This window comes from Parasteatoda tepidariorum, chromosome 11 (assembly GCF_982258835.1).
Source record: "Parasteatoda tepidariorum strain Cologne lab strain chromosome 11, Ptep-v5.0, whole genome shotgun sequence".
Classification (NCBI taxonomy): Eukaryota; Metazoa; Arthropoda; class Arachnida; order Araneae; family Theridiidae; genus Parasteatoda; species Parasteatoda tepidariorum.
This window is the reverse complement of record NC_141765.1, coordinates 57,654,765-57,673,895: the sequence shown is the minus strand read 5'-3', so window position 1 is coordinate 57,673,895 and position 19,131 is coordinate 57,654,765. Positions and strand designations below refer to the sequence as shown.

Sequence of the window (19,131 nt, the reverse complement as noted above, 5' to 3'; positions counted from 1 at the left end):
AAATATTCAGGATCTAATTATGATATAAAGTACTGGCACTTTGGAGGCATCATCCGTGAAATTGAGATTCATTTTACCGTAAAATACATTTTTACCGTAAAATATTATACCGTACATTTTACAGTATTATTTAATCCGTGATTTCACGATCATTATTACTCTAAGAATTACGTTGCATCAGATTTATGTTACGTTACATACATGTCCCGGTAAAAATGGATTTTACGGTGAAACTGTACTGTAATTTTTATGATTCGATCTAGATTTTTATGATGATTATTAATTATCTAGATTCTTATGAAGATGATTAAAAAAAATAATAAAGAACTTCAATTATCTTGTAAAAATTTCTTTAATTAAAAATTCAAGCAAACGCTTTGATTAAATTAATTTAAGTAATAATATGGCGAGTAAGACTTGGTGGCTAGCCATTATATATTTTTTTCAATTTCCTAAGCCTTAAGTAATTTACGCATACAAATTTAAAACAAATAAATAAATCTTTTAAAAATATGTACATAAATGCTGTATTGAATTGAGAGCTCTAGAATCTCAAAAATCTCTAAAAATGGGTTCGCAATAGCTTTTTTTTTAAAAAAAAAAATCTGACCGAAAAGCTTATGTAGAGTTTGCTTTATTTTTTATCAAGGTCTGTGTAATAAAGTTAATGCATAAATTAATGAAATGGATTTACTTTTGAAACTGTTTTTAGCTTTCCAATGCCAAGGAACATGGGAAGAAAATGGACGGAACTACCTCATTGCTGGACTAAAAGGATCTAAAGTCCGCTATTGTTTTGTAAGTTATAAATTTTTGAATTTTTAAATTTCTTGCAAGTTTCCCATTTTAAATTAATATTTTTGCAGATAAAATTGAACTATTTACAAATGAAAACAAAATTGTAGCAAAATGAATTTTTAACTTTAGATGATTAAAATAGACGGAAAAAATTGTAACATGATTTATTTTGCGATGCATTAAATTTTAGGTTTGCATATTTATTAAATTCATCAGGAAATCCTAAATCTATGATTTTTTTATTGTTACTAAAAGTGATTATGTGGAGCGAAAATAGTTCTGAATATCATTTTCATCCTTCACTACTTCAACACTCTACTTTTTCATGTACTATATTCACAGTAAGGACTTTTTTCTGGAGAAAAATTTAATACTTTCAGTTCAATTCAAAAACAATGCTTGCTTTCCAAAAAAATAATAATTGCAATTACCAGATTACATCAAAATTATATGAATTAACTCATAATTCCAGATTATATCAATAAATTTCCAGATTCCATTAATTACCACAATATATCGATTTCCGGATCTACAATATAAACATAAAAATGTCTTTTCTGAATGTAGTATGAAAAATATAGATTCTTTTAAACCTTAACTTTTGTTTTACGCCCTGGATAAAAAGATAAAATTATATCATATGCCGTTTAATGGAATATTGGTATATGTTGTCCTTACATTTCATGCACTTAGAATAATAACTTGGAAAGTATATTAAATTATAATTCTAGAACAAGCTGAATGGCAATTTAGTGAATGCGAGTTCAGAAGAGATGAAAACTGCAATAGACGATATAACGCGTTAAAAACAACATTATTACCGATTTTATATATATTATTCTAACTATCAAATATTTATTATTTTTAAAACACTTTTTAGCCGATCAACGTTCTCTTTATATGATGTTTTTACGCTGAAAACTATTTTTTCTACCTATTAAACAATCTGTTTCTCAAATATCTAATACGTTTAAAATCACATTTCAACGGATAAAGCGTTAGTTTTTCTTAGTATCTATAATATTTAAAACCGTATTGTAACCAATCAAGAGTTCAGCACTCTGTATGGTCACTCTTTGCTATAAATCATGAGTTTTTGGTTGGTTACGGGAAAACTAAGTAAACAAAATAAAGCTTAAAAATGGAAGTTTTAACAACTTTGACGTGAGTATGTGTTTTATTTTTCATGCTTGAATATATTAAAACTTTATTATACTTCTAAAATTACTTTTCTTAAAAAATTTTAGCAAATATAATTGATACTTCATTCACCATGGAATTGTTCAGGTTAAATTTAAAAATAATTTTACGAAATTTATATGTAAAAGCTTCATTTTAACAATTTTGTAAGAAGTACATAAATTAAAAATCAAAATAACATCTTCATTATTGTATCTTGTTTACAGAACTAAAAATCTTAATAAATAAAATAAAAAAAACCTTGTCGAATAAAGTAGGAATTTCATAAACTATATCCATCACCTTATCTTAGGCTTGAAAAAAAAAGACTTTCATTAAAATACTTTTTCACTTAAAAGTTTAACTTGGTCATTAGAACAACGTGTAAAGTTTCTTCGTGAATATCAAAATACTTTTATCGATGCCTAACAAAGCATTTGGCGTGCATGTTTAATAAATGCTGACTAGAAATTCCCACCTGAATACCTTCCATAACTCATTAATATGCAGACGAACAAAAGTAAAACTCTACCTATTACGTGAAATTCGATCATATCAAATATGTTTATACGTATATATTAAAAAGAAAGTTGAGATCTTTGAAAAATGCAAATTCAAACGCAAATCGAGAATATTCCGAGTAAAACTATCGTTTGTAAAATTCACTTAACGCCTGAAACTTTTTAATTGCGTGACTCTTTCGCCATTGATAGAATGTTATAGAGCTTTCCTTTGTACCTTAACGCTCAAACGATTCTTAAAAACATGCTTAGTATGTAATGCATGCAAATGTGCTACTAAACTAAGATTCTCATTTATGAAGAAACGGCGTAAAGTAAACTCATTAGTAAGGGAGCTCTTTGAATTAAAATTGTATCAATGTTGACAGTTTTTTCCCCTAATATATACTAACTTTGATAGCTATTTTCCGTTTTAATTCCAGAATAGTTTTATTTGAGTTTTTTTTCTTTATTTCTCTTTGTTTAGTTAGGTTTAATGATATTCGGTATAAAAGAAAGTTCCCGTTTCACTGAAATCCATCTCAATGTAAACATTAATATTTATTTAACCGTCAAAATTAACTTTCTTTTATTTTGAAGCTTTTTTTCATTTCTTTTTTAATTATAAGCCAACTAAAAATACTGATTACGGAACAAAAAGAATAATAGCTCGGCCATACAATTGTTATGACCATGATTTTTCGATTTCACTTTATAGAATATAAATATGATTAAAAAAAATTAAAATATGGTGGATTTTTCAATTTTTTTAATAGTAAGGTCAAGAAAGAAAAATTAGAAATACTGTAAATTCAGTAGCTAGACTAGGCAAATGTTAAGAATGCACCATGGGATTAAAAATGTAGTATAATTAAAAATTTTCATTTGCAATTCGTGTAATATAAATATGATTACCTTTCTTTTGTAGCCGTATTTTTTAAAGTCATTTTGTAACCTTTTTTTACTAATAACAATAGAAATAAAGAAAGATTTATAATTACCAGTAGTGGATATGAAGGAAGAACACAATTTGTGCTGAATATGTAAATATGTAAATAAAATTGGACAACCTGAATAAAACACGAATAAAGACACACAAATATACATCTAGTTATTGTTCTATTCCGAGCTAGGTTATATATACAGGGTGTCTCAGTTAAGCGTTTGAGAATTCCTAAGAGTGGTAGAGTGCATCCTGACTACTCGAAATCATATAGCAATGCAGGGTCGGAAATGCTTTCCTGAAGCGGTAATGTACACAGAAGCACCATAAAGAAAAGAGACCGTAAGTGAAAAATCGTTTTAATAATACATTGAAATAAGCATAAGGTACATGGGTCAAAGTAAGTGTTCGAAGTTTCTTCTGCTGCCACCGGCTACAATGCACACCTCACATCTCCGGCGTATGGACATCCGAACATTCAGCAATACTCCAAGCATATCTCGAATTTCGCCGGCAGCTACTGCAATTCTTACAACCAGCTCCTCAGCATTGTCAACAGGGGTGCCATAAGCCAGCGTTTTCATATGACCCCAGAAATTAAAAGCAAGACATGACAGGTCGGGGGACCGAAGAGGCCAACGCACTGGAAAGCTCGAAACTTTCGTACAACGCCATCTACCGCCTCTGAAAAGCATTTCCGACCCCGCATTGCTATATGATTTCGAGTCGTCAGGATGCACTCTAACCCTCTAGGGAGTTCTGAAACGTTTAACTGAGACACCCTGTATATATATATATATACTTGGAAAATTACGAATTAACGTGTGGTCTTACGTACATAAGCCATGAAAAATATGAGGCCATCTTTCATCACCCAAATTGTAAAAAATTAAGAATCGAAATATGGTATTAAGAATCGGTACGTCATAAAATCCATATTAAGGTAATACGGTATAAAATCTATTTAAGCGTACCACGGTATGTAATCCATTTCACCGTGGAATCCATTTCCTACCGTAAAATATTGTATTGTAAATTTTGCAGTACTATGTATTTATTTAGTATGATTCAATCATTTTACAATAAATATTACTGTTAAAAATACGCACATAAGTTTCTAGCTCCGTAAAATCTTACGGTAAAAATGAATTATTGATGATGAAAATGAATGATCCTGATTTTTTACTGTGTAACAAATCTGAAATTCGAATCTAAGTGTACGATTTTTTTCTTCTTCTAAAATCAATCAACACTTTCCTTTACCAAACATAATCAAGATAATTCGCACTTAAAAAAATTATAATTATTGAACTCATATCCTTTCTAGTATCCCATTCTTGCCTTATAATGGGAAATATATTTCTTTTTAATTTCGAGAACTTGCCTCTCTGAATTTTGCACAATGCCCCCTCACATGTTTCTTATCTTCATTTTTTTTACGTTGCTTAAATTTGTTTCCCATACCTCACTTTATTTTGTCATATTATTTCAACAATCATTTCAATTCCGCCTACACTTGAACTACACAAAACCGAAAAACCATAAAAACGACAGACTTTGTTTTTAATCCAGAATACTCTTGAATTACACAAAGTAAAAATTAAATAATAATTTATTGCGTTTTGTACAGCCTACTTGTTTAAACAACATTAAATTGGAAAACAATGGATGTTTTTATGCTAACCTGTTTTGAACTATTATTTAAACAAAATTTATTTTATTTAGCTTAAAATGTATTTAATTTAATAATTAAACCATAAATTGAAATTAGTACAATTTTGAATAATATCATACGAAAAAGTTAGTATATTTTATTATAAATAAATATATGTAGATATAAATGGGTTTATATTTTCTTGCCACCCTTACAAGTGCGTAGAAGACTCGGCTCTTAATGAGATTCCAAAAGACTGTCATGTAAGTAGACTGCATTAAGTAACTGTCATTAATTCTTGGTTGCTGGATATTTTCATCTAAGTAGACATCATTAAATAATTGTCATTAAACTATACTAATTTAGAAAAGACTGCCATTTTAGAAAGATTATAATAGCTTAGTTATTTTTAGTTTGTAGCAAAATTTAAATAGGATTTAATGCACATTAAAAAAGTAACATGATTTGGTATTGAAATTCATTTTTTTCCTTTAAATTAATATTTTTGATGACAAAACGAATAAAATTTAAATACTGCTTAAATTAAAAAGATTTGAATTGATTCAAAATGCGTAAAAAGTACATTTAAATATTCAATAAAAACAATTACAATATAATTACTTTTCAAATTGTTATCACATAAATATTTCTGGATTTACAACCAATTAGTAAAACATCTTTAAAAACGCTCAAAGGTATTCTTTATTATTATAATATTAATATATGTTCAACACTATTAAAATTTTATTTTCGAGCTGAAAATGAAAATAATGTAGTGGGTAATGTGATAGATTGTTTCGCGATAATTTTTAAAGGTAATAATTATAAATAAAGGTAAAGGAGCATATTAGATAAAGGAGCGTAAGGATAAAAATAACATGTTATTTAAATTTATTAATAACTTTAAATAATATGTAAAACTAAACATAAACGTAGTTGTAATAAATTAAATTCCAATCGTTTTAAATTTAGGTAAATTAATACTAATTTAGAACTAGAAATTTTTATTTATTGATTAAAAGAATGGTCTAATTGATTTGAAAAAAAAATCATAAACTTTTTTTATATACCTTACTTGAAGATCATTTAAAATCACTTTGAAACTACCTCACCAGCCAGTTTAGAGATTTAATAGTGATAAATATTAGGTTGCATGAATTTTTTTTTTTTTTTTTTTTTTTTGGAGAAATTTAAAATTTCCAGTTCATAAAATTTGGCCATAGTCATCCAGTATTTACCTGCATTTATTTAGTGCAATTGGTATATTTCGGTATGAGGTGCAAATTTTTACTTTTGGTAGAAAAACGCAAATTATAATTTTTTTTAAAACATAAATATAATACAAATTTTAGGTTTAGAATTTGACTATAAACGAATAAAGAAACGTAACAATAAGAAATGTGTATGAAATGTAACATAAATTAGGTTTCTTCCGTTGAAATTCTTACATCCTTGCGATAGTTGGAAATATATATTATATCTTTTCTTTGTTTTGTTTTCCGAATTTTTAAAACTTTTTTTTTAAGGTATCAAAAATTATTTATTTTTTAAATACTTTTGAGAAATATTTTTAATAATTTTCTTCTCTTGTCATTATTTTTTATTATTTTCCATATTTTCTCAATATTTTTGCTTATTTTATGAGTTCTATGTACTTGCAGCTTATGCGCAGTTAATAAAACTTATTAGTTTTCTTCGTTTTTCTCTTTGTTTTTATTGTGCTATATATATATACAAAAGGAATATATATCAAATAATATATCAAATCTCCAATGAAAATACGTATTAACACAGGCTGTGAGACGACCACTCAAAATCTTACATAAGCAGAGAACGCCCGGGTTGCTCCATTAGATGTTATGTATCAAGTAGAAGTATGGTGAAATTTGTATTGAAATCCTATTATAAAATCCTTTGAAAAGTGTGGGATTTCAAATTCTTTGGATGGAGGTGAAAACGATATTTTTTGGGACTCATTAGATGAGGTACCATTGCAGATAGGGGTCTGTATGAGGACATGGCAGGTGATGTTCTGGAATCTTAAAATTTTTAGCTTTGTGGTATGCCTTAAGAAAAAATGCAAAATTAACTGCATATAGCAATCTTAAAAATAATTTTTAAAAGAAGTAAATGGATATAAAGTTATTCAAATCTATCTCCTTACTTATAATGCATCGATATTTGCTGATTCAAAAGCTGACCCCTGATTTTTGTAAATTTTTGGGAGTTCAAAATAGTCGACTTATACGCTGGGATGTACAATATTATAAAACACTTTAAACAATATTATATAACACTTTTTCCTTTTAAGCGTAAAAAACACTGTTTAGGAAAATCTTTTTACCAGATTAAAAATGAATATAAGCAAATCTGGCAAATAAAATGGTGTTTATATTAAGAATCACGTCTATATTCCTTTTGCAAACTTTAGAAAAATAGAACTGATATATCTATATCAGTTCTATTCGAATTGTTTTAAAATACTGAACATTCGGCTTTCCCAAAACAAAAACATTCGAAGTTGTTTTGAAAGAGTGAAGAACGAGATCAAAGTAAGCGAAAAGAGGATTAAATCGAAGTAGGAAGAGATGTATCTAAAGTACAACAACACTTGTCATAACCAGTTTTGAGTTACATATATCTTCACCTGTGTTATAAAAATGATTCTCTCTTCCAAGATCAAAGTAAATTTTCGAATAGTACAGTAAAATTTACTCCCAGATGAATGAAACTTTCGATTTGTAAGGGTTATTATATTGTTGCAAATATATGTAATCTTATATTTCTTGTTTTACTTTGCAGATTTATTATTCCAATCCGAAAATGACACAATTTTCTGGTTTGCCGGATACTTGCAGAAGAACAATTGTTCCTGGATTAACGGGAAATCTTACATTTAATATCACTTCGGCAGGTAATGTATACTAAAAGAAATGATAATCTCTAATTAGCTACGCAGTTTCTATGCTAAACACAAATTTTCTATTTTAAGAGAGAACAGCACTGTAACATTTGTTATCAATCAAAAAAAAAGAAAAAAAAAAGAAAAAAAAACATTTTCTTTTTAATCTTTTTAAATGGGAATGCTTTTGAACGGGATTCATGGATCAAAAAATTATAAGTAAGTTAAGTATGCGTTAAATAATTGTAACCAAAGTTGAATATACATTGAATAATTGTAAATATACGTTGAGTAATTCTAAAATAAGTTATAAGTTAAAAATACGTAAAATAATTGTTGAATAAATAGAATGTAAGTTGAATAATTGTTGATTAAATAGAATGTACGTTGAACAATTGTTGAATAAATGTAATGTACGTTGAATAATTGTAAAATAAACCTAAATATAAGTTGAATAATTGTAAAATAAGTTGAATAATTCTAAATTAGTAGAATAATTGTAAAATAAGTTGAATAATTGTAAAATAAGTTAAATAATTGTAAAATAAGTTTAATAATTGTAAAATAAGTTGAATAATTGTAAAATAAGTTGAATAATTGTAAAATAAGTTGAGTATACGTTAAATATTATTAAGACACGTTGAATATACTTTAATTGTAAGACAAGTACCAACGGTGGCCTTATTTATACCCTGCTTCTGATGGATAGATACCAGCTAGTTTAGGAAGTAAAGGCAGCCAGAGTGTAATACTGACCACTTTGCCACAATCAAGCCGTTGGTAACGAAATTATGGAGCTTTAAATTTCATGGACCCATCAGAATGGAGGCATCGAAAATTTTGTGATCATTATCCTTCATTATACTAATGTCTTTTTCTTACAAAATCTCATAGGAGAGCAGTTTTGAAAAGGGAATTATTTGTTTGGAAGGATTCGATAGATTAAAAAAAAGCGGTTATAATAGATTAATTAAACACGATCTGGGTGTCACAAATTCAATGATTATAGTCATTCATTGTAATGATGTCCTTTTCTTATATAATTCCATAGTAAAATACATTTAAGAAATAAAACCATTTTTTTAGATATGATTCAGTAGATTAAAAATAACGCGATGAACAAATATTTTTACAAATTAATGTAGTTGAAACTTTCTCCCAAATCCTTGTAACGAGAATGCCTTTGGCAGATTATTCTAATTAAAATTAACCTTTATTATCTGAAATATATTTTCAAAAACTTTTTTCTTGGCTTGAAGAGTGTAAAATATTTTTGCATCATTTTGCATGCAAAAACATTTCGACTGTTAAATTTTTTTTGAAAAATATTCTACACCCATTAAGCTTTTTTCAAAATATTTAAGAAAATATCAATTCGAAAACTGATTTATTTACAATTACTGAAAAGCATTATCACTGGTAAATTATTAATGCAAATATATTACGATGAATTGAAGAATCGAGTTTTTTTTAAAAAGAGATTCAACATAGTCTAGGGAAAAAGTCGTCATAATCATTTAAAATAATGAAGTATAATAAAATATTTTTAATTTCGTACATCTTAATCACGTGAATTTATAATAATCAATCTCTGTAAAAGATTATAATGCTACTTGCAAAACAAGTGTTTTGTATTCCCTATTTTTAGTCTTGTAAGAAATGATTTGAAATTTATCTTTTAATTTTACAATAAGATTCCTTATTGAATGATAGGTCTTATTAGATTTTTTTAATTAAAATTTAGAGACTTCAATGGAAAAAAAATTATTTAAAAAAATTATATTAACAACAATCTCAGTATTATAATAACAGATATTTGATGACTCTGGGAAATATCACACAAAAACTCATCGTCTGGACAATAATGTTTTGTTTGATTACACTCTTTTAGTCACATTCTTGTTTTTTATTATTTTTCTTTTTTCTTTCTTTTTGCATATATTCTCTGCAAAGAAAAAATTCTTAAAGATTTCTACAAAAAATGCAACTTCTAAGCTGAAGTATTTATATTTTTAGGTAATAAGCCTCATTATTCTAACTTAGTCACATTATTCTATTTAACACGTATTATTGTTTCTCCCATTGCTTACGAAATTCATCACATTTTTATTAGATAACAATCAATTTTCGAGCTAAAGCAATATACGATAGACTCGTTTTATTTTCAAAATATAAATTTTTATTGATCAAGATAAAGAGCATTGCGAATTCTAGAATAAACCGAAACAATATATCGTTACATAGAAACTTCGTCATTAAAACGGAATATTAACTTATAAACCTAGACAAGTTTTTGCTGCAAAAGATTTATTTTTATTAAAAATGTATTAAATACTGAGTCGCATTTTTGGAATTAAAAATACTGCGTATTAATAACATCTTCGGTCTGTCATATTTAAGTACAAGTTCTACGATGCTCTGAAAGGTAAGTTGATTTTTTTTCTCTGGCTTTTATATCATTATATCCAAAAAAGTAAGTTTAATTATCCATTATGGATACCACATGTATTAACATCAATGTTAAATTTTTACAGAAATAATTACCCATTGAAAGCAAGTATACAATTACTTACTTACATTTTTTTAACAATGTCATTATGAAATTAATTTTATTTTGAGATAAGCTTGAATTATATATTATTAACTGTCATTCTTTCATAATATTAGGTTATAAATGCTATTAAAAATGCATTTCAAAAATTTATTTTTATTATAATGATTATTTAAACATTAAATTATTTTATCGAATATCTATTTCAGATTATAAAAATAGAATTAATAAATAATCAGGAATGTTTTTATTTAAATTAACGAAAACAAACGTATAAATGACGCATTCAATCAATTTAAAATATAAACTATTTTATGTTGATTCAGTTTAACTTATGATTTTTCCAGTAATTGCAAAAAAATTGTTTCGGAAGTTTGTTTTCCATTTAATTATTTTTTTAAAAAAAATTTATAACTTCCAAAAAATAATAATGCATAAGAAAGTATTGAGATTTTTAATTTGAACAAAGAAAAAAATTTTGCATTCCTAAGCAAGTTAGTTTTTAAAAAAGTTAAAGCGTCAAAACATGCCTGAAGTTCTAAGCCGCTTGTTAATCAGCGTTGTTCTAAGATTTGCTTCAACGTTTTCTTAATCAGCGTTGCTCTAAAACGCTTTTCTTCCCCAGAGCAAATTCAAAGAAATCTTCTGAACTGCTCATAAAATCATTTTTCATACCAAATTCTTCCTTAGGGAAAATTCAATATGTCGCATCGATTCCATGCTAAAATTCAATTTTCTCTGTTCCTTGTTTTACTAGAGTTATAACTCTGTGGGAACCGTCATTAATGAAATATGCCACTGGCATAGTAGAAAGACTGTGTTCTGAAATTGGAGCAATTGCACCCGAAACCGTTTCGTGTTAACGTTATTAAGATTGATAAAAATTCTTGTTCTTTAAATGGGATTTTCTATTTACTTTTTGCGTAATACTGTAAGTTCTTTAATAAAAAGTGTCTTTCTATTGCTAAGCAAGTAAATAACTGTTTTAGTAATTCTCTATTTATTTGATTTATATAAATAAACCAACAGGAAAATGAGAAATTGTATTAAAACTCCAGTTATCCAGCCCAAATATGCATATTTCTTTGATAAAATATCAGCAAATATATTGTTTATAAATTTGCAAAAAGGAAAACAACATCGATGATTACGTGGTACAAGTTAATTGGATAAAAGTTAATTTTTAAAACTTTCCAATTTTTCTTAAAAAATATTAAATGTATAAATTAATTTGTATATAAATAGCTGCACCCCTGTTAATGTCATATTATTTTTCTATGAACGTCATTTATTCATTTATTAAGTACTGTACATAGACATAGGTGCGCCCTTAGTGCAAAATTTATAAGCACTCCCTAACTTAGACTTGCCTTGAAAAATTTAAAATTATTATTTGAAACAAAAACACCGTAGTGAAGATATATTCGGATATTTATAATCATTAATTGCAATTTACTTTAGGAAAATTAAAATAGTAATTGCAATAAAAAGGCAGAATTAAGGTACTAAATTGAATTTCGGTATACATTTACGGTATCGAAATAATTTTTTTTTAAATGGTTGAAGAAACTAACTCCCTATCTTACATTAATTATATTCTTTTAGTTATGAGTAATAAAGTGAACTAAAAAATATTTTATAAAGAAAAAATATTTTCCTTTGTACCATAGAGTTATTTTTTTATTGCGCGTGCTCCGTCGAACCACATGTGCTCCCCCGCAACGAGGGTTATGTTATTTACGCCATTGTATTCAATTATTGTTTTAATCGTTAAAGCTAATTAGTTCCATTTCTTTCCTCTTAAATGCATGAACTAAAGGTTAAGAATAAGAATGAAAAAAAAATTGAGATGGAGCATAAAATTATCATTATATTCCTATATGCATAAAAGGAAATGATTTAAAAGTTTTTTGATAATATAATACAAGCCACATTTAAAAACTGTTCTGTAAACTGTATATAGGGAATTAAAAGATAAATTATTTTACGTAATTTACTTTGCATCGGGAATTTTTAATCATTAAAATGTTACGACATATTTTTTTAAATAAAATATCAATTAGCACGTTTTGTTGCTAGCTTCACAATAATGCTTTTACGGAAAATATTTAATACATTTACAAACATCAAGCGCTATTATATGCAATTATAAAATAGTTTTTAAAGTAAGCATTATAATTTTTAAAGCACTACAGAATTAAATATTTTTGTAATTGGTATTCATATGTTTTTGCTTTATAGAATCACAATTGCGTAGGCGTAATTTAATATATTTTGAATTATATTGTGCAGTAAAATAACATTTTAGCATAAATTTCAATAGAAGCAGTTAAAATGTCGATATTTTTTATAAAAATAGAGAAGTTTACGACAAGAAAAAATTAAAGCAGAATGTTGCTAATTTCTAGCTTACCTTCAAAATTTCTAACCATGCAAATCTCGTGGGGAACTGGTTTTTTTTTAGAAATATGCATCAATCGATAAATAATTTTTTTTTCAATGAAAAGAATTTCTAGTTTTTGGTATTTTGTATTTGTTAATATAAATATCAGTTTACAGAAAAAAAGTAAAACTCATAGAGTTTAATTCATAGTAATATTAAAATTTACATTTATTTTGCATTTAAAACTGAGTAAAACATTAAGTTTAATTTTCATAAAAGTCTTTTATAAGTGAAAAATATTTATTAAATATTCCAACAAATTCAAATCTCGCCATATAAAAGTCTTTTATAAATAATTAATAAAAAGCAGGAAGGTATTTTAGCGCTAAGTATTTGCTTTTTTAGAAATAGCAATTAAATGACATTTAATAAATTTTAGTTAGAGAAGTACGTCTTTAGAAAATTAGCGAGATTTGCTAGCAAAATAAAATTAAAATCTTCCAAAAGCTTGTAACAAGTTTGGATTAAAGTTTTCAGAATTATGCATAGCTGCAGTTACTAGAATTATGCTTTGGCGCGTTTCCTAGCTGGAAATTAAATTAAATTATGTGTTTTCGTTTCCTAGCACGTAATAAAGGATTTTAAAACAGTTAACTGAAATGCTTTAAATCTTCGTATAAACGAAGTATAACTTAAATGTATAATTTTTCGTTAGGATTTTAATAAAATTTCAAAATGATAAATTTTCTAATAAAACATATAAGGATTGCATTTAAATTGTGAGCGATAGCACAATATTTCACGATATTTGTTTCTTTTTTTCCTTGTATTTCATTGTAAATAGTAATGTAATAGCTAACGAAATTATAACTAATGAAGTAATAGTTAATGTAATAACTAGAAAAATAAACAAATGAATTAAGTGAACTCACATTAGTAAAATAAGGCATTCAGTCAAAATAATAATCTTTGAACTAAAATAAAATTTAAATATTCTTCGATACTTATTTGTTTTAACTTTAGCCAGTGACAGCACGTACAATGAGAAAAAAAAGTATGGTCGAAATTATCAGGAATTGGTAAAAATTACCGTGATTCCTGCTCTATGGGAACGCTAAAAATCTCGCTAATTTTTACCGAATCGCTTTGGTAATGATTTTGGTAAAATTAACAATGAATTATGGTATTATAACATGTGATGAAATTTTATAAATATGGTAAATTTTTATAATTTTATCATTATACCTTCGATCATGGCATTAAAACCATTCATCTGGTTAAATTTACTGTTCAGTTTTGTATTTTTACTACATCAGTTTTGTATTTTTGCAGTAATAAGAACTATAATTTTGAAACCCAGAATTTCGAGTAGACCGTTACCATATGAATAAATTACGTTAATTTTGCTTTTATTAACCAGAATTATACTTTTTTTTAACCAGAAATACTGCACAGTGTTTTTACGAGAATACTCTTCCCCGTGCATAAGAAGTTTATTTGATTTTCTATTTTATTTTCAAATTTATCTCAAACATACATTTTTACAACTGATGGAAAAGGTATTTGATTGATTATTTGATATTTAAATTTTTTTCTATCAGTTTTACTTTAAATATCGTTCAGAGAAAAATTCCTCAAGTTAAAGTTCCCCTTCGAAATATTAATATTGCGCTGAAATCTGCGCAGAAATGTTTAATAACTGTTAATTAAAAAATAAATTATAAAATTAACAATAGCCTTTGCGCAGTACCTATCTTTTTCTCTACCCAGTTGACTAATTATGACTAATAGTAATTGTGCTAATTATTATAATATTATCAGAAGGTGGCAAATCAAAATTACATCTATAACACTGTCATTTTAACTTTCCACAAAGTACATCAATTCCTGCGAATCTCTTTAGAAAAATAATCTGTCTGTGATTTAAAAATCGCATTTTATTCATATTATTACAACTCCGGATATCTGTTATATTTTTGAGTCACTTTGCCATCCTTTATATCTTATCTTAATTAATGAGCGACATAACATTTCGAGATACAGCGTTTGGCTTTTTCATCTATACCCGAACAAGTATGAAGCAAAAGAAGGAAAAAAGCTAAAATATCTTAAAATAAGTGAGCAATTAGGTATGGGCAGAGATAAATCAAGGAAAAATTTGAATCAAAGAAAATTGATTAATAAATCGATTTTTTAATTTCTGAGGCAAAAATTTAAATGTTTGTTGAAGCTTCGAGTAGCTATGTGCATAGTGCATGGCAAAACTATTAATTTTATTACTATTTAAGTAGTAGTGTCTAAGTGGAGGAAAAAATTACAGTGATAATTTCCAGTAGAATTATCGTACTGTATTGTAAATACATTTTTGGTAAAAACCATTTATTTGTAATTTTTCCGTACATATGGGTAACGGCTTATCGTAAATTCTGTTCCTTAAATATATAATTCATGTTACTACACATTTGAAAAAAACTGAAAAGTAAATTTAATTGATTAAATGGTTTTCAAGCCATGCTCTAAGGTGTCATGATAAAATTACCACGTTCACCAAATTTATATAGTTAATTTTACCAAAATCGTGAAAATCGTGCAATATTTTATTGTTAATTTTACCAAATTCATTTCCAAGACATTTAGGAAAAACTATCTAAATTTTTGTTGTTTCCATAGAGCCAGAAACGTGGAAAATTTTTCCATATACCGGTATTTTTTAACCATACTTTTCCGCTGAGCGATAGCAACTATGATAATAAATATGCCTGATTTTAAAATATATATGACAATTTGTATTTTTTAAATGGTTTGCTCATTGAAAATTTCAGTCCATATTATTCGTATCGTCTCTTGTGTAATACTCAAATCACATTTCTGCACATGACAAGGTAATAACTTTTTATTCCATATAAAAAATTAAAAAATAGAAGAAAAAAAACTTGATATTTTGGAAATTTTTCATCTTATGATCGAATTAAAAAAATGGTTTGTTTGCATGCTTGTTTTATCTTTTAAAATAGTTTCCTCTTCAAAACAGCTAAAATAGTTTCCTTTTTTAGACAATGTAATGTTCCTCTTGAGTTTAAAAACAAAACTGAATGACAAAATGTTAAGTAAGTAAAACAATTTGACCAAGCCATCAATCTAAAATAAAAATATGAGAATTAATGCTGTTAGGACAATTTTTATTTACTTATCAAAAGACGTGAGTCAGCAAACGCAAAAATATATATATATATATTCTTGTGCTCTTTGTAAATCTTTGTCGGGAAAAAATCATTGATTTTTAAGAAGAATAAACTAAAGCAAGAAACAAGAAAACTGCATGCGTTAGACTAGGACGATGAAAAATCACATTCTTCGGGTTGTTATTTCTTCTTTGAGCTCCTTTGAAAGGCTTCAGCACATACTGAAAGTAGCATCTGTCTTATAGGTACACTTTGTCCTTGCCTTGGAAAACAAAAAAAAAAAGGATTGAAAAAAAAAGCATTTTCTTTTCTTATGGTGAATGATTGTTTCATAGGTTTATCAGGGTTATCTTCTCCAAATATCGATTTCAAATTCATAGGTCAAGAAAATCACTTGAATTGTCTATTTTCTGAAAGTGTATTAGCTGACATTTGTACTTTATGGTTAGAAGTAAACATTTATTTTATCAAATATTAAAATAGAACAAAGTGAGATTATATCTTATTGAAATATAGGTACAGTAAAAAAGAAATTGTGTCTTGGACGATTCTTTTTTCTTGTGGAAATGCTTAAATAGTTTTTGAAATTCAATTTCTCAGAAATTATTCGACCAATTTCGTTCAAATTTTGTATTTTGTTATATAAAATTACATTATTGAAATGTCATGGACTATTTCTAAATGAAATGATAAAAAATAATAAATAATTATTCAAAATTATTTTTTCATGGAATTATCTTTGGAAGAACAAATTTCATAAGTGTGTGTAAACATATTTAAATTCGTTTAGAAAGTTCTCGAAATATGGCTACCCACCCAAAAATTAAAATTAACAGTAAGGAGTGGACCATTCTCTAGGGAAACTTTTTGGACCATATTTCCTAGATTTCGGCTATAATTAATATTTTGGGACATATTAATATTTGGTGAAATCCTGATCAGTTAAAAAATGGTTTGTTTATTTAGAGAAAATTCGTTTTTGTGTCTAATTTTGCAGTTTTAAATATCGCAAGTACTAATTTATTAGTATGTTTGAGGTAAATTAAGGTGTTCAAGACGTGATTTAAGATGTTCAGCAGCAATTTAAGGTGTTCAAGAGGGTTAATTTCTCACGCTCTCTATATTCTGTTCAAGTGCCTTTTGTCAAATCTGTCATACGGCTAAGTGTGACACATCAAAGGACGAACAAAATCCTTTGTTTCATGTAGCCAAATATTACTAATGTATGGCTAAAAAGGATAAGAAGAGAACAGATATAAATTAAATTTGAAGAATATTATGCTTAAACTACATTTCACTCATTCATAAATATAGTATTAAGGCACTATTTCAGAAATATCATTTATTAATTCAAAAGACATATCAAATTTTTATGTCTTGGCATCTTGCCAAAAAATGCATTTACCTAGTAAAATCAAACTAGGCACATTTCTCGATAGATTGATATGGTACTTAAACATTAAGGTAGAAATTATACTAACTGTTTAGCATAATTTATGTATTTTGATGCATTTCTTTTAACATATTATCAATTCGAAAAAAACCTTTCTCACGAGCGAAACATGTCGACTTTAAAAGATAGTTGTGATCATATTTTACGGTTCAGCTTTGAACCATCAGCTCCTGAAAATATACTGCAACCTTAAAATGGTGCTTATCTGAACCTTCCAAGTATAGTATCGATGGTATAATATTATGGTTCCATTGCAAAATATTATGGTTCCCTTCGGTTACAAATAACATAAATTATAAATTGCAAATACAGTCTAACAGTGCATATACTCTCCATGTTTTTTGAGTTTTGGAAAATTTACTTTTGAAAATTTACTTTTGTTTTACTTATATTGTTTTCATATGCAATACAAAATTTTATCTCCACATGCAATAACAAGAAAAAATTAGGCATTTTTGACATCAAGTCAAGTCATTTTAGATACGTCTTACGTGAAAAAATAATTTTATTTCACTTTAAAATCTTTTTTTATAATGTCTTTCATATAATGGTCATTACAAAAATATGGCCATTTTATAATGTATTATATACCTTTTTGTAATGCATTATATACAAATATAGTAACAAAAAATATTATTTTTTAAAAGATTAGTGTGATATTGAAAAAAAATATGCTTACAATACAGTACGCAATTTAATTCATATCAGAAAATAAAACTCTTTGGATTGACATAAGACACTATAGCTCGACCTTGACTTTTAGTTTCGAAGAATTGGGTTTGTTCTATGAAGACTTGGTAAATATTTTATCTATAACTCTTTCTAAAAGCTTCTTCAAAGTAAATTTCTCTTTGGATGTAAGGGTGAACTGAAAGGTAAGTTACTAAAAATAACATTTTACATTTAACTTGATATTGCTTAATATTCAGACAGATCGAAGAAGTTTTATTAAAACGCAACATTTTAATAATTTGTGGTGTTTTGTTTTAAAAATCATTCTTCATATGAATTTAATTGCGATTTGCAATAATTGAGGTTTCGAAGTTTTGTTGTACAACCGGGTTACAAATCGCATATATTTTACTGACATCTAAGGAATTAGACATTTTCTTTTTAAAGTATGAGTTTCGGGCTTTTTGAGATCTGAATAAAATTAAACCGAAATGTATGAAATAAACTTTTGTAAATAACAATGCAAGTTATATTAGAATTCTTGAAATGAATTTTTTAATAAGTATATTTATATGTTTGTATTATTTCTAAATTTATACTATATAAAATATCCATAGTAGGCTTACAAGTATTCATTCTTATTTAAACTTTTAAAATACTCATTTACCTTTATCAAAGTTCATAAGAGTTATTGGCATCCATCCATATTTATCCTTGATCCATAATTTATATAAAAACTATACTTTGAGAACTTCAGTTAGAAATAATAATATGAAAGAGTACTTAACATTAGTTCGTGCAATTAAAATGTTGTCATATGTATAATTGAATAAGGAAATATTTATTACTTTGAGAACTTCAGAAAAATAAAAATATGGGAGGTTGTTAGTACAATTAAAATATTTTAATAGGTG

At 26.5% G+C, this 19,131-nt stretch overlaps 1 protein-coding gene across 1 annotated transcript in view; it reads left to right on the top strand.

Annotated features, from left to right (window-relative positions):
• The window catches only part of LOC107445946 (uncharacterized), a 221,001-nt gene that overhangs the window by 199,357 nt on the left and 2,513 nt on the right, over window positions 1-19,131 (top strand). The window contains exons 12-13 of the mRNA XM_016060463.3: window positions 713-798; window positions 7,877-7,988. Of these exons, the coding sequence (XP_015915949.1) occupies window positions 713-798; window positions 7,877-7,988 (198 nt within the window). The remainder of the gene's footprint in view (window positions 1-712; window positions 799-7,876; window positions 7,989-19,131) is intronic.